This window comes from Mustela erminea, chromosome 1 (genome assembly GCF_009829155.1).
Source record: "Mustela erminea isolate mMusErm1 chromosome 1, mMusErm1.Pri, whole genome shotgun sequence".
Lineage (NCBI taxonomy): Eukaryota > Metazoa > Chordata > Mammalia > Carnivora > Mustelidae > Mustela > Mustela erminea.
Genome location: NC_045614.1, coordinates 62234171 through 62249355, shown reverse-complemented (window position 1 = coordinate 62249355; position 15185 = coordinate 62234171). Strand labels below are relative to the sequence as shown.

At 41.7% G+C, this 15185-nt stretch overlaps 1 protein-coding gene across 5 annotated transcripts in view; it reads right to left on the bottom strand.

Annotated features, from left to right (window-relative positions):
• Positions 1–15185, bottom strand: part of SCN11A (sodium voltage-gated channel alpha subunit 11) — a 111963-nt gene that overhangs the window by 55549 nt on the left and 41229 nt on the right. For 4 of the 5 annotated variants that reach the window (XM_032350823.1, XM_032351099.1, XM_032351007.1 and 1 more), the window contains 5 exons: positions 10075–10248; positions 9254–9317; positions 4679–4820; positions 3426–3623; positions 2447–2620 (listed from right to left, as the gene is read on the bottom strand). In XM_032350823.1, coding sequence (XP_032206714.1) covers positions 2447–2620; positions 3426–3623; positions 4679–4820; positions 9254–9317; positions 10075–10248 — 752 coding nt within the window. The remainder of the gene's footprint in view (positions 1–2446; positions 2621–3425; positions 3624–4678; positions 4821–9253; positions 9318–10074; positions 10249–15185) is intronic. The other variant, XM_032351190.1, reaches the window with a different exon arrangement.

Below are 15185 nucleotides of genomic sequence, written 5' to 3'. Positions count from 1 at the left end.
TTCTGAAGTCTCTGGAGGTGAAAAGACACACATCTTCAGAAACCTAGAAACTATCCATAATGATTTATTTCCCCAAAGTCCTGACCAACCAGGGCCCCAGAGCAAACTATCCCTTGCGATAAGCTATTTTAAAGGCAACCTATAGTCTTTCTATAGCTATTTCTCTTTCGGTTTAAGACTTCTTATTAGCTGTCTGGTCTTGGTCTATTGTTTTGTGAAATGAGGAAAACCCCTCAAAACACTAAAAAAAAATTTACAGTCTCTTCAATATGCTATGTCCTGACATTAAAGAAGTCTCTAAACCAAGAGATCGGTCCCTGTCACTCCATGAGAGAGCTGCTCACAGGAGTGAATGAGTTCTGATCACCTACTTCAGCAAAGACTCATAGACCCGCTTTCCTGACCCACCCTCAGGTGTGCACAGGCCCCTTCTGACCACTTCACCTCCTCCTTCCACCTCAGGAAAGTGGCTCTAGCCGTTATTCCATGGTCTGTATCTTCAACATTTTCCTCCCCTCACAAGTCTCTCTTCACAATTAAAACATGTTTGAACGTGCCCTACTTCACTGATTTAAAAAGGGAATGGGGAGCAAAATAAGTCAATCAGAGAAAGAAAATTATCATGTGATCTCCCAGATATCAGGAATTTGAGAGGCAACATGTGGGGTTTCGGGGGTAGGAAAGGAATAAATGAAACAAGATTAGATCGGGAGGGAGACAAACCGTAAGAGACCCTTAACCTCACAAAACAAACTGAGGGTTTTGGGGGAGAGGGGTGTAAGGAGAGGATGGTTGGGTTATGGACATTGGGTAAGGTATGTGCTATGGTGAGTGCTGTGAAGTATAAACCTGGTGATTCATACACCTGGGGCTAATAATATATTATATGTTAATTTAAAAATTTTTAAAAATAAAATTTTAAAAAAGAAGGGGTGCTTTTTTCCTACCCCATATCCCCCCATAGCTTCCTTTCTGCATATCCTATGGCCGACTCAACATCCCTGCTAGGATGCCCCACAGGCATTTCAAACTTGCCATGCCCAAAACTGAACTTGCCTTCTTCTGCACTCCCAGCACATGTTCCTTTCCTGTCTCAGTAAACTACCCTCTATCAAGTTGTCTACCCAAGCCATTAACCGGACAGCTCCCCGCTCCCCGTACATCTATTTGACTGCTGAATCTTATTTTCTGGAGATCACTGCACCCTGTCATTCTCTCTTCATCCTCCTGCCCTAACGACAGTTTAAGCCCCTATCGCCACTTGGATTACTGCCACAGCTTCTTAACTGGCTGCATCCAATTCTGTTCTAGTCCCATCCCATCTCTTCAATGCATTTGGGATTTTAAAACTATCAATCTGGTTGTCACTCTTTTGCTTAAAACCTTTCAGTACTGCTTAGTCCTTGCTCTCCAGGTAAAGGGTGAACCCCTGAGCTGGCTTCATGGCCTTTTGTGATGATCCCATCTTACTACTACAGTTTCTCACCACCCACCCTCTAGCTTCATCACATACACACAAGTGCATGTGCACATACACTCCCAAGTGTCCCATTGGATCATGTTCTCCAGCTCTCCTCTGCCTCCAGGCCTTTGTATGTGCTGTTCCCTCTACCTTTGGTGCTCCATTCAGTTTTTACCAAAGGATGAAACATTAATTCACCCTCTCAGCACAGACACTGCTTCCAATCCATGCTTCTCCCACTTCCACCAATTCTGGGTTGGTTGTTGGAAGCAGATGCTGCTGTTGGCTGAATCTTTGTCCCTGGGTCTTACCTGAGGCTTTCTCTGGCAACCTGACCACCCTTTGACCTAATGCATGCCAAGTCAAAAATCCGCAAAAATGATTATCTCCAGAACCCAGCAGTCTGGAAATAATGATCGACCAATGTTGGCATATAAATGCTCTAGTGTCCTCACTCCATGGAGATTAAACATCAACTACTTTCAGTGGTAACTGGCTTGATAATGAACCTTAACTGGCCACCTTTCTCTTCCATGTATCCTTTCTTCCCTCTCCTCTTGGTGCTTCCTGAGATCACTTCCCAAATAATCTACTTGCACTCTAGCATCTCAGAACTTCCTTTGGAGGGAACCTCCACTACAACACTGCTCCTTCTCTGTTCTCCCATAGCAATCATTATGTCAGTCATCACACTGAACAGTAACTGCCTCCTTGTTAGTGTGTCTTCTGTTGTCTGTTTCATACATCTCATGTATCCCCAGTACTTACCCCAATGCCAAGCAGAGAGTAAACACTGTCAAAACTTCGAATGATGCTTGTAAATAAATGGGTAGTTGAATAGACACATAGACGTGAGAAAGTATGCACAAATGGATGAGAGGATAAATGAGTAAATGAATGAAGGAATCCTTTCAATTAGACTGCCAACTTGACCTGTTCCCCTAACAGTGCTATAGTATCATTAATTCCTGGGCTAAGACTTGCCTTTTTTGTGGAATCTTCCTCAGAATCTGATCCTGGAGGCTGGTCTTTCCCAGAGTCTCTCAAAAAAAAGGACTTTCTTTTACTTTTACCAAAAAGCTTTCTCTTCTTTGGGGAAAAAGATGACGCTTCAAGGGAATTAAGTGAACTTCTGTCAATTCCCATGGCAACCAGAGCCTTAGAAAGTGAACAAAAGCAATTAATAAATAGATCATCGTGAGTGTTCTCTCCTCTCTTCTGGAAGCATCATACCATTTAGACTGCTTATCACCTACGTGGAATATGCTAGCTTTGTTATTTTTTAGCAGGGGCACATACCCTGTTTGTTTATCCACAGAAAATGCAATCTCAGAGGCAAGGTTAACTCTTCCATAGCTCTATCACTAACCCTTAGCACAGAGTCTAGGATGTGCTAGGCACTCAATAAATGCTTGTGCCTGACAAAGCAGGTATTAAACTTGATGGACTCCCCACTGACAAATCTCTGTGCAGGATGAGAAAGAGTATAAAACATGTTCCTGAAATCTTAGAATTGGGAAAATGATACCAAGGAAACAATGAAAATGGGCTATAAATATGACAGGAATTTCAAGAAGAGAGAGGTGATCACAGCTGCTGTCTTTAGAGCACCATTACTGCTTTCCCAAGCCCTCCCAGGCAAAGACCTGGAGCACAAACATCTCCAGATTCCCATTAGTAATCCTGCGGCAAAGACTTAGTTTATACTTATGCACATTTTATCTTCTAGCCAGCAGTCTGGGGTCTGTCCTAGAAGGCCCAGGTTTCAGAAAACCTAGGGTTCCCGATTCTTAAGAGCTCTGTGCCTGGACATTGTAATGAGAGACAGCAGCACAGCCTGTCTTCACAGGTCTTAAATTCTCAGAAAAGCACCAGTAGAGAAAGCTCTGAGACCAGGTCTCACAGCCTCTGCAGTCCACACCCCCACAAGCAGACCTCACTGTCTGACACTGCGTGCCCCTACCTCCTTCTCCTCCTTCAGCAGCCGCTGGGCTTCCTGGAACATCTTCTCCTTGGCCTCTGTCTCAGCAGCTACATTTCTGTTCTGTTCCTCATAAGCCATAGTGACAACAGCCAGAGTTAAGTTAATCAGGTAGAAAGAGCCCAGAAAGATGACCACCACAAAGAAGAAGACTGAGTAGAGCCCTGAGGTACGCAAGGTCTGGAAAAGACAGAGCACATACTTGCTTCTCCAGCCTTTCTCTATAGAGGGGTGACTGTCACCTCAAGGGGACATGATACAGTAGCAACAGATCCTCCCCCCAGCAGTGCTCGGGTCAGCTGTCCACAGTATCGTCTATAGCCTCCCATAACCCAGGGACTTCTGACGCCCATCAATGAGCAGATGTCATCCCTACATTCCCATGTAAGGTGTGGTACTTTGTTAGGACTTTCTCAAGGGTAGTTGCATTTTAGAATTTAAAAGGCAGAAGAAGGAATGCTTTAAACTGATCATGGAGGACAAGGGGAGTTAGAGAGGAGAAGGGAGTTGGGGGAAATTGGAAGGGGAGGTGAACCATGAGAGACTATGGACTCTGAAAAACAATCTGCGGGGTTTGAAGCGGCGGGGGGGTGGGAGGTTGGGGAAACCAGGTGGTGGGTATTGGAGAGGGCACGGATTGCATGGAGCACTGGGTGTGGTGCAAAAACAATGAATACTGTTATGCTGAAAATAATTTTTTTAAAAAATTAATTATTATTAAAAAAAAAAAAACTGAAGGAAGCACTGGTAGTAGAACTATGGGTAGAAGGGAATCCAGAGAGGGCTAACATTTCTAGGAGGAGGAGATGGTTATTGATGTTCCTTTTCCTTTTTAAAAAAAAAATTTTTTTTTTAAAGATTTTATTTATTTGACAGACAGAGATCACAAGCAGGCAGAGAGGCAGGCAGAGAGAGAGAGGAGGAGGCAGGCTCCCCGCTGAGCAGAGAGCCCGGTTCGGGGCTCGATCCCAGGACCTTGGGATCACGACCCAAGCTGAAGGCAGAGGCTTTAACCCACTGAGCCACCCAGGCGCCCAGTTTTTGATGTTTCTAACAGAATATCTAAGGTAGAATTTAACAGTACAACTATTGAGGATGAGGAACAGATGACAGAGAAGGAGGGTAGATGGTAAGTTATGAATAAATGACAGAAAGATAGATGAGCTATGGAGGAGGGGAGGAGGAAGGGAGGAGGGCAGGGGAGGAGAACAAGAGAGAGAGAATAATTAAATAACCTGTTGATAAAGCTTCTCCCAGGAATCTTGGGTCATAAGCCGAAACATGCCAAGGAAAGACCAGCCAAAGTTGTCAAAATTGGTGTAATTATAGTCAGGATTCCTTTTGGTGTGTGTGCATTTAAAATTTTCAGAACAGGCACTAGATGGAAACAAGGGAACAGAGGAAGAATTACATTCCCTGCAGGCTGGCTTCCCTCCTACCCCCACTCATCCTAGCCAAGACACAGGCTTTTCTGAGGGCCGAGAGGTCATATGGAAAAGCCCTGGGTGCTGAGTATCTGTAGAGGGACCATGCCCTGCCTGCCAAGCCTTCACTCACTTTCCAGATGGATCAATTAGTAAGCTCATATTCTTAGTTTTTCATTAAAAATTAAGTGCAGTGATACAGTGAATAATTAGTGGTAATGACAGGCAAGAGAAGCATATATGTACCAGTATACATCTTTTATAATACATACATGGGAGTGTGCTTTGAGTACTCTCTTGTGCCTTGCTTTTTTCATGGAACAATATAGCTTGGAGGTCCTTCCACACGAGCATACAAGGAAATATTTCTTTTCATGTCTTACAGTTCTATGATTTATTTAATTGCTCAGCTAATGATGAAGATGTAAGGTTTCAGTTGTTAACAGTCTTTTGTTTTCATAAACATATGGGTCTTACTTTATCGCTTGCCCATAAGTCTTCACCCACATCGCCAAAGCACACATCATTAAACGCATTTCTCAGATAATAAAAGGGTAGGTACTTTCCTCATTTTTGATAAATATACTATTTTGATCAAAGTAATACATGCATGTGGTTTAAAAATCATGTGGCACCAATGAAAACCATTCCATCATTCTTTAACCATCATTTACTTACTGCAAAGTCAACAACTTGTAACTCTCTTATGTCCATATCTTTAAAGATAACATTTATTCTGATATATACCAACTTTAGTCCTTGGTGATTAAGTTCCTGCTAAGATGAGGGTTAGCTCCTCAACCTCCCATCCCACTTCATCACTACTTATATTCCTCCTCCCAAGGAAATACTGTGGCCTGAGTCTATGTTTTCTGGGGTTGGATACTTTTTTTCCTTTGTTTTTGTGTGTTGCTTTTTCCAAGTTTTACTATCTCATTTTTCTGGAACAAATCTCAAATGGCTTCTTAAGAAGATGGGGTGATCTTTGCATATATGAGTATATCTTTATTCTACCTTCAGAGCTGATTGATTGATTGGCTAGAAGTAGAAATCTGGTTTGAAAATATTTTTTCCTTAGAAATATGAAGGAACTGTGCAGTTATTATCCTGTGATGCTATTGAGAATTCTGATGCCATTTTGATTTTTGTTCCTTTGTGGGTGACCTTTTTCTCTTTGGTTTTAGAATCTTTTCCCTGAAAGGCCACAATCAGGTACTTGGCAGGGGCTTTCTTCACTCATTATGTTGGGCACTTTATGGGATGGTGAGGGACTTGCATCCTCAAGCTCAGGAAAATTCTCCGTATTGCTAATTTTCTCCCTTTTGTTTTTTTCTGTGCCCTATTTCAGGAATTTCTATTTAGTCAAAAGTTGGAACTTCTGGTTTGATATTTATTCTCATAATTTTCTGTCTCTTTTGTTGCTACTTTCTGGACTATTTCCTCTACTTGATCTTTTAATTCTAGTACTGATTTTTTGTAATCATGTTACCAAAAAAAAAAAAAAAATCAGTCTTGCTTAGTGACTTAGTGAAAAGGAACAGTTGTTCCTTTTTCATAATGAGCTATTTTTATTTTTATGTATACAATATGTCTCTTAAGTTTACTGAAGACCCTATTTAAAGTTTTAAAAGTCCTTTTGAGTTCTCTCTCTGAACTGTTATTTTGTCCACAGCTTTTAGAGCCCGAATGTTCAGATTCTTCTGAAATTCTTGCATCGCAATCTTAATCTCCAGTGTGATGCTGTTGGGAGGTGGGGTGGGTGGTGATTAGGGCGGGAGGGTGGAGCCCTCATGATAGGAGTCACACCCTCATAAAAGAGACCCCACAGAGCTCACTTTCTGCCATTTGAGGACACAACAGAGAAGACTACCACCTACAGCCCAGAAGAGGACCCTCATTAGAACCCAACCAAACTGGTGCCCTGATCTTGGACATCCAACCTCAGGAACTGTGAAGAAAGAAATTTCTGTTGTTTATAAGTCACCCTGTCTACAGTATTTTGTATTAGCTGCCTAAACTATGACAACATTCATTTTCCCTATTTCTTTATCTCAGTCCCCTTTATGCCAAAGACTTCCTTCAGCTATCTGGTGAGCCTGGGCTATTCAGTAGCATTTAATCAGAGGTCCTGACAAGTTGATTGGGAATTTGCTTAGTGGGCAACATAGCCCTCAGTGAGTGGTAGGCTTTGCATTAGGGTGATTCAGAAGGAAGACATCCATTGTGTCCTCTTTCCCACCAGACCTCAGGGAAACCCTTGAAATCCCAGTGCCCTTATCTTTAAGGAACCTACTGGGGCTGAACCTAACATACTTAATTTATCTTACTTCCTGGTCACCATTCAAAGTATTAGCTTATTTTGCCCAATATCCCCTTGTCTGGATATCCTTCCTATCAACATACACATGTGATTAAAGCTCTCCTCCAGCATTTCCATCTTGGCAAAGACATCACCAGTAACTCACCCCAGAAGCAACAGAAACATCTCGAACAGTTTTCTCCCCTCAAAACACCCCACCACCCTCCCATACATGCACTTGTGCACAGTATACATCTAACCCCCTTCTTCAATTCACAATATTGTTCTTACTGTCTCCTAAATGTGTTTGGAATTCATCCATCCATTTCTCATCATCTCCACTGCACTGTTTTGTGATTTTCATCTGTATCAACCTAGTCTCCTAAGTGGCTGTCTCATCCACTCTATGCATCCATTCTCCATGTAGCAGCCACAGTGACTTTTATAAACAACTATAATCTGCTCAGGTCTTGTTTCCTTTGTGATCAATGTCAAAATATTTGGCACTGATGGGCTACCAGGTCTTGCAGAGTTAGTTCTTGTAAACTTCCTCTCTGCCTAACAAGCTGCTGGGCTTCTTACTCCCTCTGATCTCATGGCCTCATGCCCAGAGTCTTCCCCCTTTCTATTCTAGGGACTGAAATTGTTCATTCTATCTCCTCACCTACCAGAACTCCCTACTTATGCTTTAGATCCACACTGTGGTCACCAGTCACCACACTGTGGCTCTTAGGGAAGGAGGCAGAGAGTAAAGGCTGAAAACCAGGCCTAGGCCCTAGACAGACAGAGAGCTGCCTATGAAGGTGACCTATGACCTTAGACCTGTCATCTCCTTGAAAACCACCATGTTATGATCAATGCAGAAGGTCATTTTCTAGGAGTTCATCTTCTATACAACTTCTGAGCTTTGGGACTACACATAGATTAGAGAGCTATGATTATTACACAAGCTTAGAGAGATGAGGACACAATAAGGACCAGTTGAAAGCCAAGGCTGCCGTGTCTATGTGTCCAAGTGGCCCACCCCACCTTGGATTTTGCCTACAGTAACCGTACCTGCCCTGTATGGAGTCAAGGAAGCACTGTATATAACAGCTGTTGGTCTCCTCATTAAATGAAAGCACCGTGGAGGCAGTGTGTCTGCCGAGGATCATTTTAGAGAATTCAGTAGTCCTTGTATTACACTAAACCCTATGATGTCTTGTGAGTTTGACCAAATATAAACCTATGACTATCCCAGGTAGCATTAGAAGACACTTCCCTCATTTTACAGACAGGGTTATACCCTCTGTTCAATTTCTCTCAGTACCTATATGTCTCTCTTAAAACATTCATCACACTTTCAAGGAGTAAAACACACTTTCTCTCCTTCCTGTGAGATGCCAGATTCAAGAGAGAAGTGATCTCTAGTTCATATTTGCATTCTTTGGGCCTAGCACAGGGTTTGACATGCTCTCAGCCTTTGATACATATTTGTTATTGAGGAACAAATTTTTAGCCTATTTTATCAGAGTGACTTGCATATTATCTTGATTTGAAATGTACTCATTAAATCACTCTGAAATGAATTTCTCGCCACAGAGAGCACTGATACTCTGGAAGAAAAAAGAGTGTCCCTAAAGGGCCAGAGAGCTATGAACCTCTGGGGTGAACGTGTATGAACACACATATACAACTGTATATGAAATTAGAGGCAGTGGTGATCAACAAATGATCACATTTTCAGTAGATTTCTTCAGTTATAAATTCAACATGACTTGGGGAGAAAGCTGCTCTAAACACTTGGAAATAATTATTAAAATATTAATTATAATTAAGTATATCATTTTATTATTAATTTTTAAATTAATTTATTGATTTTTAAATTGATTGATTTTATTATTAACACTTATAATAATGAATTATTAATAACTTAATAATGCATGTGTAAACTTGCCTAAATACTGTTTGCCTAATCAGTACTGTTTGCCTACTGCCATCACTGCTCCAAAAGTCATTAGATGAAGACTGTCTGCCACATTACCCCAAAAAAGGTCCACCACTTTTTTGCTGTACTTGGGATAAAAATGGAGATATGAACTTCTTACCTGTTACCCATCCAGGTACCACACATTCTGAATTCAGAGGAAGTTTTCTTTTCAAAACAATTTTCTGAGAAGGAAAGAATCATAAATTCAGATAAAAAAAAAAACCTGAAGGGAAAAAGAATAGCAAATATGCCAGATTTGGTTGAAACAAATGGTTTGGAATCCTCAGAAATGATCAAAGTGGATGGCCAGAGAGGAACCAGAGCTTAAGCCCTGAGCAAGGAGCAAGAGAAAAGGAGGGTAAGGAGGAAGGTAGAAGGAGGAGGAGGAGGAAGCAGTGACACCACCATGCCCCTGAGGCCTCTCAGTGCATAAAACTGAACCCGAGATCATGCCCGGGGGAAGTTGGACACAGACTCAGCCCATGAGAAGTGCATAAACCAAGACAATCATGGAGAGAGAGAGGTTAGCCACATGAGATCCAGGACACATGAAATTGACCTCAGTATGGAGAGGATGCAGCAGAAAAAAGTGATATTATTGGAGAAAATACCCAAGGAGGAGGGCTGGGAAGTTGCTGGACAAATCCAGGCACTCTGAAGACTTCTGCAAAACATGACAAAGAATTGCGCAGATCCACAGGGGAAGGGATAGGAGCTGATATCACTTATGTGGCTGTGGCTGCAGGCTTTGCCTTCTCCATGGAAACCCAAAGAACAAAGCAGTTCTCTAAGAAACACATGTGCCCACATGAGAACTCTGGATGGATGAAGTCATCCTTGCTCCTAAGAGACTCTGTAATGCAGATCTATAGACAGTATGAGCGATGACAATAAAAGTAAACCGTGCACAGACCAAGGTGTGAAAGGTGGAATATTTACCATCAAGGTTACTGATATTCTCACAGTCCTTATGGATACATCTCTGGTTCAGACTTCCCTTGAAGAGCTGCTGACCTACCAGGGCGAAGATGCTGAGGCAAAAGAGAGTCAGAATCATCACATCAACAAGCTTCTTCACAGAGCGCAGCAAGGCCCCAACAATGACCTTCAGACCTGGGGAGGAGAAAGACCAGTGTGGGGACAAGTGCCCACTCACACACACAGCAGACACACGGGAGGGGCAGGGAGGGAACAGCGAGGGCCTCAAACGTCACCCAGCTGCAGGCTAGAATCAGAAACTGGCCTAGCTGAGGATTCTGATGCCATGGGTTCTGGTTCCAACTCTGCCTGAGAAGCTGCATGGCACTGAGTAGTCCACCAGTCTAGCTCAGCCTTTCCATCCTGCCTGGTGTCTGCCACAGGGTTGCTCTGAAGAGTTAGTGAGAAGACTCTGAGTAGAAACATATCATACAGACAACTTGATTACACTTGTGCAGACACCTCACAGCTGGGGATTCCATGTAGCACCAAGACCAAAAGGAGGCTCCCCTAGAGGAGACAGACCTGTATTTAACATTCAGTAGTCACTACCTACTACAAGGTATGCAAGGTGCCATAAGACAGTGCTAAATTGGGGGGCAGGGAGCTAGAAGGAGGATCTTTGTCTGGAACAAGAAAATGAGAATATTCTGGGGGGGAAAAACTCATATTATTATTTAAAATAGTTTTATTTTATTTTATTTTTTTTTTTAATTTTATTCATTTATTTGACAGAGAGAGATCACAAGTAGGCAGAGAGGCAGACAGAGAGAGAGGGGGAAGCAGGCTCCCTACTGAGCAGAGAGCCCGATGCGGGGCTCGATCCCAGGACCCTGAGATCATGACCTGAGCCGAAGGCAGAGGCTTTAACCCACTGAGCCACCCAGGTGCCCTAAAATAGTTTTATTTTTTTATTATTATTATTTTTTTTTAACATTTTTTTTAATCAACATTTTATTTTAGGTTTAGTGTTTTTTTTTTCTTTTATTTTTTTTTTTTAATTTCCAGCATAACAGTATTCATTATTTTTGCACCACACCCCGTGCTCCATGCAATCCGTGCCCTCTATAATACCCACCACCTGGTACCCCAACCTCCCATCCCCCGTCCCTTCAAAACCCTCAGATTGTTTTTCAGAGTCCATAGTCTCTCATGGTTCACCTCCCCTTCCAATTTCCCCCAACTCCCTTCTCCACTCTAAGTCCCCATGTCCTCCATGCTATTTGTTATGCTCCACAAATAAGTGAAACCATATGATAATTGACTCTCTCTGCTTGACTTATTTCACTCAGCATAATCTCTTCCAGTCCCGTCCATGTTGCTACAAAAGTTGGGTATTCATCCTTTCTGATGGAGGCATAATACTCTATCCCCAGGGGTACAGGTCTGTGAATCACCAGGTTTACACACTTCACAGCACTCACCAAAGCACATACCCTCCCCAATGTCCATAATCCCACCCCCTTCTCCCAAACCCCCTCCCCCCAGCAACCCTCAGTTTGTTTTGTGAGATTAAAAGTCACTTATGGTTTGTCTCCCTCCCAATCCCATCTTGTTTCATTTATTCTTCTCCTACCCACTTAAGCCCCCATGTTGCATCACCACTTCCTCATATCAGGGAGATCATATGATAGTTGTCTTTCTCTGCTTGACTTATTTCGCTAAGCATGATACGCTCTAGTTCCATCCATGTTGTCGCAAATGGAAAGATTTCATTTCTTTTGATGGCTGCATAGTATTCCATTGTGTATATATACCACATCTTCTTGATCCATTCATCTGTTGATGGACATCTAGGTTCTTTCCATAGTTTGGCTATTGTGGACATTGCTGCTATAAACATTCGGGTGCATGTGCCCCTTTGGATCACTACGTTTGTATCCTTAGGGTAAATACCCAATAGTGCAATTGCTGGGTCATAGGGCAGTTCTATTTTCAACATTTTGAGGAACCTCCATGCTGTTTTCCAGAGTGGCTGCACCAGCTTGCATTCCCACCAACAGTGTAGGAGGGTTCCCCTTTCTCTGCATCCTCGCCAGCATCTGTCATTTCCTGACTTGTTTATTTTAGCCATTCTGACTGGTGTGAGGTGATATCTCATTGTGGTTTTGATTTGTATTTCCCTGATGCCGAGTGATATGGAGCACTTTTTCATGTGTCTGTTGGCCATCTGGATGTCTTCTTTGCAGAAATGTCTGTTCATGTCCTCTGCCCATTTCTTGATTGGATTATTTGTTCTTTGGGTGTTGAGTTTGCTAAGTTCTTTATAGATTCTGGACACTAGTCCTTTATCTGATATGTCATTTGCAAATATCTTCTCCCATTCTGTCAGTTGTCTTTTGATTTTGTTAACTGTTTCCTTTGCTGTGCAAAAGCTTTTGATCTTGATGAAATCCCAATAGTTCATTTTTGCCCTTGCTTCCCTTGCCTTTTGCGTTGTTCCTAGGAAGATGTTGCTGCGGTTGAGGTCAAAGAGGTTGCTGCCTGTGTTCTCCTCAAGGATTTTGATGGATTCCTTTCGCACATTGAGGTCCTTCATCCATTTTGAGGCTATTTTTGTGTGTGGTGTAAGGAAATGGTCCAATTTCATTTTTCTGCATGTGGCTGTCCAATTTTCCCAGCACCATTTATTGAAGAGGCTGTCTTTTTGCCATTGGACATTCTTTCCTGCTTTGTCGAAGATTAGTTGACCATAGAGTTGAGGGTCTATTTCTGGGCTCTCTATTCTGTTCCATTGATCTATGTGTCTGTTTTTGTGCCAGTACCATGCTGTCTTGATGACGACAGCTTTGTAATAGAGCTTGAAGTCCGGAATTGTGATGCCACCAACGTTGGCTTTCTTTTTCAATATCCCTTTGGCTATTCGAGGTCTTTTCTGGTTCCATATAAATTTTAGGATTATTTGTTCCATTTCTTTGAAAAAGATGGATGGTACTTTGATAGGAATTGCATTAAATGTGTAGATTGCTTTAGGTAGCATAGACATTTTCACAATATTTATTCTTCCAATCCAGGAGCATGGAACATTTTTCCATTTCTTTGTGTCTTCCTCAATTTCTTTCATGAGTACTTTATAGTTTTCTGAGTATAGATTCTGTGTCTCTTTGGTTAGGTTTATTCCTAGGTATCTTATGGTTTTGGGTGCAATTGTAAATGGGATTGACTCCTTAATTTCTCTTTCTTCTGTCTTGCTGTTGGTGTAGAGAAATGCAACTGATTTCTGTGCATTGATTTTATATCCTGACACTTTACTGAATTCCTGTATAAGTTCTAGCAGTTTTGGAGTGGAGTCTTTTGGGTTTTCCACATATAGTATCATATCATCTGCGAAGAGTGATAATTTGACTTCTTCTTTGCCGATTTGGATGCCTTTAATTTCCTTTTGTTGTCTGATTGATGAGGCTAGGACCTCTAGTACTATGTTGAATAGCAGTGGTGATAATGGACATCCCTGCCGTGTTCCTGACCTTAGCGGAAAAGCTTTCAGTTTTTCTCCATTGAGAATGATATTTGCGGTGGGTTTTTCATAGATGGCTTTGATGATATTGAGGTATGTGCCCTCTATCCCTACACTTTGAAGAGTTTTGATCAGGAAGGGATGCTGTACTTTGTCAAATGCTTTTTCAGCATCTATTGAGAGTATCATATGGTTCTTGTTCTTTCTTTTATTGATGTGTTGTATCACATTGACTGATTTGCGGATGTTGAACCAACCTTGCAGCCCTGGAATAAATCCCCCTTGATCGTGGTGAATAATCCTTTTAATGTACTGTTGAATCCTATTGGCTAGTATTTTGGTGAGAATTTTTGCATCTGTGTTCATCAAGGATATTGGTCTATAGCTCTCTTTTTTGATGGGATCCTTGTCTGGTTTTGGGATCAAGGTGATGCTGGCCTCATAAAATGAGTTTGGAAGTTTTCCTTCCATTTCTATTTTTTGGAACAGTTTCAGGAGAATAGGAATTAGTTCTTCTTTAAATGTTTGGTAGAATTCCCCCGGGAAGCCGTCTGGCCCTGGGCTTTTGTTTGTTTGGAGATTTTTAATGACTGTTTCAATCTCCTTACTGGTTATGGGTCTGTTCAGGCTTTCTATTTCTTCCTGGTTCAGTTGTGGTAGTTTATATGTTTCTAGGAATGCATCCATTTCTTCCAGATTGTCAAATTTATTGGCGTAGAGTTGCTCATAGTATGTTCTTATAATAGTTTGTATTTCTTTGGTGTTAGTTGTGATCTCTCCTCTTTCATTCATGATTTTATTTATTTGGGTCCTTTCTCTTTTCTTTTTGATAAGTCGGGCCAGGGGTTTATCAATTTTATTAATTCTTTCAAAGAACCAGCTCCTAGTTTCGTTGATTTGTTCTATTGTTTTTTTGGTTTCTATTTCATTGATTTCTGCTCTGATCTTTATGATTTCTCTTCTCCTGCTGGGCTTAGGGTTTCTTTCTTGTTCTTTCTCCAGCTCCTTTAGGTGTAGGGTTAGGTTGTGTACCTGAGACCTTTCTTGTTTCTTGAGAAAGGCTTGTACCGCTATATATTTTCCTCTCAGGACTGCCTTTGTTGTGTCCCACAGATTTTGAACCGTTGTATTTTCATTATCATTTGTTTCCATGATTTTTTTCAATTCTTCTTTAATTTCCCGGTTGACCCATTCATTCTTTAGAAGGATGCTGTTTAGTCTCCATGTATTTGGGTTCTTTCCAAACTTCCTTTTGTGGTTGAGTTCTAGCTTTAGAGCATTGTGGTCTGAAAATATGCAGGGAATGATCCCAATCTTTTGATACCGGTTGAGTCCTGATTTAGGACCGAGGATGTGATCTATTCTGGAGAATGTTCCATGTGCACTAGAGAAGAATGTGTATTCTGTTGCTTTGGGATGAAATATTCTGAATATATCTGTGATGTCCATCTGGTCCAGTGTGTCGTTTAAGGCCTTTATTTCCTTGCTGATCTTTTGCTTGGATGATCTGTCCATTTCAGTGAGGGGAGTGTTAAAGTCCCCTACTATTATTGTATTATTGTGGATGTGTTTCTTTGATTTTGTTATTAATTGGTTTATATAGTTGGCTGCTCCC